Consider the following 8,299-nt stretch of genomic DNA (forward strand, 5'->3'; position numbering starts at 1 on the left):
CATAGTATCATACAAACTTTCATCCCCTATTTTAAAACTAATTAAATAAGATATCTAATTAAATCTAATTATCTTTTATCATCTAATTAAAAATAATTCAATAATCTAACTAAATAAATTAAATTTAATTTTAAAGTGAGCGCGGTGATCAGCTCGCGTTTAACGCCGTGACGTCATCAAACAACATTTGCTCGCCCGTTATAGGCAATTTCGTACTTCTGACTTACCTACTGACGAACTAATGGTTAGAATTGAAAAATTGTATTTGTGTTGAAAAGCCCGTTTAACGAGGAAGGCTAAGGAGCAAAGCACCTATCAAAAATGTGGCCAAAACGGGGAAAATAATGTTCGGTCGTCGGCTAGTCTTCTTAATATACAAATGCGAAAGGTCATTCTCACGAAATCTCGAAAACTGTTTAACGTACAAAGATAAAATTTGGCAAGGTTAGTTAGTAGGTATCTGCTAATAATGGATTTTTGATGGGGCCGGATTAAAGAGGTCTAGAGGCTTTCACAAGTTTGTATGAAAGTCTTTCATTTATTGTGCTACACTTGAAATTTAGCAGGATTTAGGTACATGCATAAAATATTCACTTCTTGAGAGAATGCAACGGATGATATTACATTATCTGTCTATGATCCTCGTTGTGCTTGTGAACCACTTGTCTGTGGTATGTTTAACCATCTGTGGTCTACAATGTCACTGTCATTAATCAATGTCAATTGTCAATTTGTCAGTGTTTGTTAAAGTTAAATAAATGTCAAATTTGCATTGATTTGATTCGCATCGCATCGGTCGGTGGTTTTAAATTTTAATATTAAAAATAAAGAATTTAATTACAAATTGCTGAGTGTTTAACTGTTTATATTACAAACTTAATCTTGATCCTTAAATACCATTTCTGAATAACAGAAAGCTGAAAGGTTACAAGTGATCGCAGCAAAGTAAAAAGTTTTACTGGTGGATATATTGATTTGTTTAATCTCGCTACATTTCTAGTGCTCTAAACACGCGATATGACAAAACCATATCTCAGCAGAGCTATTGTACCTGCGCAGTTCAGCGAGTGGAACCTTCACAAGTTAAGGACATGCGAGTGTTGCATGAATACCAGTTGATACATGAACAGTCTCAGGCTGCGCCGACTGACAGCTGTAGCAGTCTAGTCTCTTGACAGCAGCAAGGTCTAAACCAAGCTAACAATTTACTCCACAACTATTTATACTGCAGCCTTTCTTGATGAGTGCTGTTTACCAACAAACAAATTAAAAATGAGGGTATAATTCATTAGTCATTTCACACCTCATAATAATTATAATTAATTCATCCTTGAATTAATGAAAATAAATTTGACTGATAAATTTGAATCTAATTGTTCTAAGCTAATAAGCTAAGAACAATTAGCTTATTTTGGTTAATATATTTTAGTTAACATTTTATAAACAAATCATACATAATTTAAAATAAATGAGTTATGAAATGCCATGCATTTTCTACCTTCATTTCTAATTTATTTGTTGGTAAACAGTATTCATCAAGAAAGGCTGTAGTATAGTCACTGGCGCCAGTTTCAGGCTCCTTAAATTGTAAATCCTGGAGATACGTCCGGACGTCACATCTAGAACGCGATAGTCACGCACAAAAGCTGCTAAGGATACAATACAACCAGTTGTAACTTTATAAATTGAGTGCCTAGAGTGAGGACACAGCAGATTGTTTGTGATTATCTCTATGGTTGACACAAAACAAACACAGACAATGCGGTGCTGCGTGCCTTTGTGCAAAAACACATCAGACAATGCGTCAACATCTGAGAGAACAGGAATTACCTTCCGTAGGTGAGTAGAATTAACTTACTGATGAATTTGTGAATTAATCACCAATCTTACGACATAGGCAAAGAGCCAGCAGGCAATGTTGCAACTCTTATTGGCAATGCTTTTTTATTTTGACGGCCTCTGTGGCGCAGTGGTATGCGCGGTGGATTTACAAGACGGAGGTCCTGGGTTCGATCCCCGGCTGGGCAGATTGAGATTTTCTTAATTTGTCCAGGTCTGGTTGGTGGGAGGCTTCGGCTGTGGCTAGTTACCACCCTACCGGCAAAGACGTACCACCAAGCGATTTAGCGTTCCGGTACGATGTCGTGTAGAAACCGAAACGGGTGTAAATTTTCATCCTCCTCCTAACAAGTTAGCCCGCTTCCATCTTAGACTACATCATCACTTACCATCAGGTGAGATTGTAGTCAAGGGCTAACTTGTAAAGAATAAAAAAAAAAAAAAATGCTGTTGATAGTGTATTTGTGCTGCATAAGAGAACTGTGTATGTTATAGTAAAGTAGTATTGATATGTGTTCATAGAAATATGTTTTTTTTTTAAATTTTGATAGCCTCTGTGGTGCAGTGGTTTGCACAGTGGATTTACAAGAGGGTAGTCCTGGATTCTTATTTGGTACAGGTCTGGTTGGTGAAAGGCACCAACTGTGGCTAGTTACCACCCTACCGGCAAAGATTTATTGCTAAGTGAAAGGGGTGTAGACTTTCATCCTTCCATATTAAAAATGCATCATCACTTACCATCAGGTGAGATTGTAGTCAAGGGCTAACTTGTAAAGAATAAAGAAAGAAAAATATTTTAGTAGTTAAGTTAAATAGCAAGTATGATGGTTGTCAAACGATGAATGTATATTTTTAGGTTACCTAATGAAGAAATCCTCCGCACTGCATGGCTCAGAGCCCTTGGCACAGAGGATCATCACCTGCCCGACCCTGCTGTGGTCTGCTCACAGCATTTTTCAGATGACAACTTTTCTAACACAAAGACTTGTGTGAGACAGATTCACTCTAATTGTAATGCTTCAACTGTGCAGGTAAGTTTATTGTAATGCCATTATTCATAATATTTGTGAAGTTGCTTACATATATGTTGGCGCAAGTAAGTTATTTGATTGGTCGGCTCGTGTCGTCATGAGTCGAGATAGTACAAAGCTAGGTGGGGAGTAGTGGGGGATAGAGTGCTGGCGATATAAGGTCTCGGGCGGTCTAGCTCATTCTTGTTGAGACGTTCGACCACACTTTTGTTGGATAATAATCCTGGGTTGTTATGGGATAGGTAGGGAGAGTGACTTGAGTGGAAAAGGGAAGTCTTTGTTAACAGTCTTTAACCCTACACACATCCTTCACAAATGCGTGAATCCACACAAGGTCATTCTCTGCCACTCGGTGTTAATTGGTTACATTCTTAGTGGGAATTATTAGACCTGACAGACTTTTATTTGATAATTGTGTTTTGCAGACAGTTTCTGATGTCAAACCTGTTTTCTCCGACATATATCCTTAAAGTTTGTTATTGACGACAGACAAACAAGAAAAAATGAAATTTGTTAACAAAATTACTTAAAGCAGCATAACGAAAACAAACAATCATTAATAAAAGTAATTATTATTACATTTACAGGTCGATAAATCTGCAGTGGAAGCAGTTGTGATCAAGAAGGAAGACTGTTCAGTTTATGAAGATGACTGTGTGTCTAATGAGAAATACCCTAACATTAGCATAAAGATAGAATTGGAGCCGCTGGATGAGGCTGTGAGTGAAGCTATTCATAGAAAAACAGTGACTTCGTCCACTACAGTTGCAGGATATGTGATCAAAGCTGAGAGTTGCAAGAGTGAAAGTATTACCTTTGGATGTACGGTTTGTTATCAAGACTTTGTACAGGAGAATGCATACAATGAACATATGAGCATGCATCTCAAGGTGAGCTGCCGTTATTGTCATGCCAACTAAGCGATATTTCCGATGCGCGTTGGCAAATGCCTTTTAATGTTAGTCATTTTGTTGATTTCCTATCGCAATGTTTCAGTTCTGCAGTCTGCTTATCTCTAACATTAACCTTATTTCTTATTTTGTTATTTGTATTTTGTGGTAACTAATAAAGATTGATTTAACTTTAAGACTTTATTTTATCTGTATCCTCATCTTACCGAGCCTTCCTACATTATACAGGTTGCTCAGAATTATTTCCCTTAACTTCAAGGTATTAACAATCCCGCTTATACGAGCCGAAATGCATAACAAATTATTTTTTTTAACTAAAAAATACACTTTATGTTTCTATACAAAATAATTCTGTGTATCTTTGCATTTTAAAATACACAATCGTAGTGTTATGACTGTCGAAATCAACAAGATATTGTAACTGCCTCTCCTCACTTCACTGGTAAGCTACTTCATGATATTTATCAATGAATAAGTTTCGCTAGATCATAATATACGGATGCGATATAAAGGGCACAATTTAAGATCTATTTACAGAAGAAATATTTTTACTCCGAAAAATTCATTTTAGAACACATGTTCCTTGGACATTTTTAATTAATTTTTCCATATAGAATATAACCCTAGAGTTATGGGAAATACTTCTGAGCACCCTGTATATTAGCATCATAATCATCATCTTTAACAGCCGATGGACGTCCAGTGCTGGACATAGTCCTCTTGCATGGACTTCCAAACAAAACAGTCTCGAGCAGTGAGCATCCAGCGTCTCTAAATATTATACATTGAACCGGTAATTTCTTTACTGCTAAAGACTGTTCACGGCTTGACGGAGGTGATAAATGCCTCTGCATATCTATCATACAATTCCGCTGCGGACATACAGACATGTAAATGAGTTCTGTATTTGGCAGGACGGTGGCAGTAACACTGCATGTGATGCATCACAAGTGTGCGAGCCTCATGCAGCTGTGAGCGGTGACTCACTCGTGCTGCAGAACAAGTCAGTATACAGCAACACTAGTGTCATAACACTGTTAACATAACACACACTGCTTGTGCACTACGTCCCAGCTCAGACTCACATTCTGCTGCTGTTCCACAGGACAGGGAGTCAGAGGCTGAGCGATGAGCCTCCCCCGGCTGCAGGCTGCGCTCCGGCTATAGGTGAGTGACAAGTGACATGCACAGAAAATCTATTATTGTATACTAGCGGACGCCCGCGACTTCGTCCGCGTGAAACTCGATGTAAACTTTCAACTACCCCTACCCTCCCTACCCCTACCATACCCCTACCCTACCTTTACCCTACCCCTACCCTACATTAAAATTTTCCTGAATTTTCTTTGCTATAAACCTCACAGAGCCCGAGACCTTTTCAACGAATGCAAAACCGTGGAAATCGGTTCGTGCGTTCTGGAGTTATAGCGTCAGTAAGGAAAACCCGACTTTTAAAAAGTATCCTAAGTCCTTCTCCTGGCTCTAAACTACCTCCCTGCCTTCAACTAAATCGGTTCAGCCGTTTTTGAGTTATAAGTGGAGTAATTAACACGACTTTCTTTTATATATATAGATGTCAACATCCTTTCTTCCTTTGTTATTTCAGAATCTATACAAATAATTAGTGCCTGTTTGATGAATTATATAGGATAATGATAACGAAGGATATGTAATGAAAAAAAACAATTTTTTAAAGTTTCAGTGGTTAGCCTACTGAAATGAAATAACGGCCTCCATGGCGTAGTTGTGTGCGCGGTGGATTTACAAGACGGACGTCCTGGGTTCGATCCCCAGCTTGGCCGATTGAGGTTTTCTTAATTGGTCCAGGTCTGGCAGCTGGGAGGCTTTGGACGTGGCTAGTTACCCTACCGACAAAGACCTACCGCCAAGCGATTTAGCGGTACGATATCGTGTAGATACCGAAAGGGGTGTGGATTTTCATCCTCCTCCTAACAAGTAACAAGTTAGCCCGCTTCCATCTTAGATTACATCATCACTTACCATCAGATGAGATTGTAATCAAGGGCCAACTTGTAAATAATATTATTGTAGTATTGATATACTAGCAGATTATTTGTGGAAACCGCGGATACAACGTTCAGGCTTACAGATAATAGAAGTAGAGCTGTAACAAAGGTTTGAGTCATATTATTCATATTATCATATTATTCATTATATGAAGAATGTTTTGTTTCAGTCGCTCCACTGTCCACGACACCTGCAGAAAACAACGAGAACAAAGTGCAAGCAACAGAAATATGCAAGTACAAAGCAAAACACAAAAGAACCCATACTGGTGAAAAGCGTTATTCATGTGAGATGTGCGACACTAAATTTGCACGAAAAAGTGGTTTATTGAGGCATATGAAAACCCACACTGGTGTAAAACCTTATTCTTGTGAGATGTGCGATTATAAATTTGCAGTTAAGTCTAATTTGTTACGCCATATGAAAACCCACATTGATGGAAAGCTTTACTCTTGTGAGATTTGTAGTTATACAAGTACAGATAAGAGAAATTTATTAGTGCATAGAACAATCCACGCTGGTGAAAAGCCTTATACTTGTGAGATATGCAATAATAAATTTACACATAAAACTAACTTGTTACAGCACAAAAGGATTCACACTGGTGAAAAGCCGTATTCATGTGAGATATGCAATCATAAATTTACAAAAAAATTTGGTTTATTGGTGCACAAAAGAACCCACACTGGTGAAAGGCCTTATTCTTGTGAGATGTGCAATTATACATGTGCAGATAAGAGAAATTTATTAGTGCATAAAAGAACCCACACTGTTGAAAAGCCTTTTTCTTGTGATATATGCGATTCAGAATTTCGACAAAAAAGCACTTTAATAGAGCACAAAAGAACCCACACTGGTGAGAAGCCTTATTCTTGTAAGATGTGCGATTATAAATTTGCACGAAAAGGCAGTTTATTAAGGCATACGAGAACCCACAGTGGTGTAAAACCTTATCCTTGTGAGACATGCGATCATAAATTCACACGAAAAAATCATTTGCTGAACCATATGAGAATCCACACTGATGCAAAACCACAAGACTAATGGTAAGAAATAGTTCAGTCAGCTACAAGAGAACTCATACTGGTAAAAGCTATAGTGAGATACGTATGCAGCTACCAATTTGCACTGCCAGCTGATTTGCCCAACATCCTGACAAACTACTTTGAATATCTTGTTCCTGTCCATATTCGGAATGAAAATAAAAGTCAGATTTTTGCTAGCGTAATATCTTTATTTCGACACCTATTATATTAGTATTTTAGCCTTATAAACATCTTAAACAGCATTGATATTGGACTTATTCAAAATTTAAAATTCATTTATTTTAAATAGGCTCAGTTTACAAGCACTTTTGATACATCAGTTTGTAACGGAGTGTACGGAACCTAACAGCTCGGGCAAGGACTCCACCACTCCCTCATACCTACAACGTTATCAAAGGTCAGCTGTCGGCGCAGACTACGTCGGACTGACGACCCAACTCGACGAGAAACGGGGATACAGAAGCCAGACCGCTCGAGCAAGGGCTCCACCACTACCATAGACCGTTCCTAAAGAACCAGATATCGGCACAGACTGCCCAGGCGTCAACGAGTAACATTGAGTACGGAACCCGAGCAGCACAAGCAAGAACTCCACCACTCCGGCATTCCTGGAACGTTCTAGAAAATCAGCCGGCGGCGCAGACTACGTCGAACGCATGAGTCACCGACCCGTATATAAACTGAAAGCAGATGCAGAAGAGAGACATTTCGACCCTGGGTATAAGACAGTCACGGTCAGCGGGTCGGTCACCCTTCGGGCCCAGTGTTTTCTTGTATCCTAGGGGCGAATGTCCACGACGTGAGCGAAGATCCTTTTCGACCTACGGCAAAGGGGAGGATCTGCGTCGTGTAACCGCGTTACCGCGATTAGGTAGGATAGTATCAAATCTGTATTAGTGTGAGCGTCCGTCATCAAGTGTCGTGTATAATTGTAAAGTAATAATATATCGAACAGTGTTTTGGCTACCGTGTTTAATTCGAATTCCTCATAGGGAAAAAAACAAACCCAGTCACAGCCCGACGCGACGGTCGGACCGGACGCGAAGGCGGGCTCAACTGAGCTCAAAAAGGGGTAGTTGGACTCACCACGTCACAAGTTGACTATTTGTAAAGATTCTACCACCGGTTCAGAAGGCAGGTTCTGCTGAGAAGATACCGGCAAGAAACTCAACAGTTGCTGTTTTAAAAAAATAATTATAATTTACAATTGATGACAACATTACAATTTCGTATAGATTTACTTCCTGTGTGAAGGTGGAAGCTGATCCAATGGCCTCCAAGCATCTTTATCATTGAGGAACTCATCATTCTAAATGAGATGAATGAGATAGACTACGATTGTCCTTATCTATACATAGCAACAGGTGAATCGACAGAGACGGCATACTTCCAACTCCGTATATATGTTCTCGCTCTCACCGAGCTCATTCCAGGCAACACAAAC

General features: G+C 39.1%; 2 protein-coding genes across 10 annotated transcripts in view; both read left to right on the forward strand.

Annotated features, from left to right (window-relative positions):
- The window catches only part of LOC112052834 (zinc finger protein 84-like), a 387,100-nt gene extending 379,281 nt beyond the window's left edge, over positions 1–7,819 (forward strand). For all 9 annotated transcript variants that reach the window (XM_052889899.1, XM_052889900.1, XM_052889901.1 and 6 more), the window contains 2 exons: positions 4,887–4,948; positions 5,979–7,819. In XM_052889899.1, coding sequence (XP_052745859.1) covers positions 4,887–4,948; positions 5,979–6,853 — 937 coding nt within the window. In that variant the 3' untranslated portion in view covers positions 6,854–7,819. The remainder of the gene's footprint in view (positions 1–4,886; positions 4,949–5,978) is intronic.
- LOC112053692 (uncharacterized) lies at positions 767–3,957 on the forward strand. The gene is made up of 3 exons (XM_052889937.1): positions 767–1,839; positions 2,696–2,870; positions 3,458–3,957. Exons 1-3 carry the CDS (start codon positions 1,733–1,735, stop codon positions 3,788–3,790), a joined length of 615 nt encoding a protein of 204 aa, XP_052745897.1. The 5' UTR covers positions 767–1,732; the 3' UTR covers positions 3,791–3,957.
- Positions 7,820–8,299: the final 480 nt, after the last annotated feature.

Source organism: Bicyclus anynana, chromosome 26 (assembly GCF_947172395.1).
Source record: "Bicyclus anynana chromosome 26, ilBicAnyn1.1, whole genome shotgun sequence".
Lineage (NCBI taxonomy): Eukaryota > Metazoa > Arthropoda > Insecta > Lepidoptera > Nymphalidae > Bicyclus > Bicyclus anynana.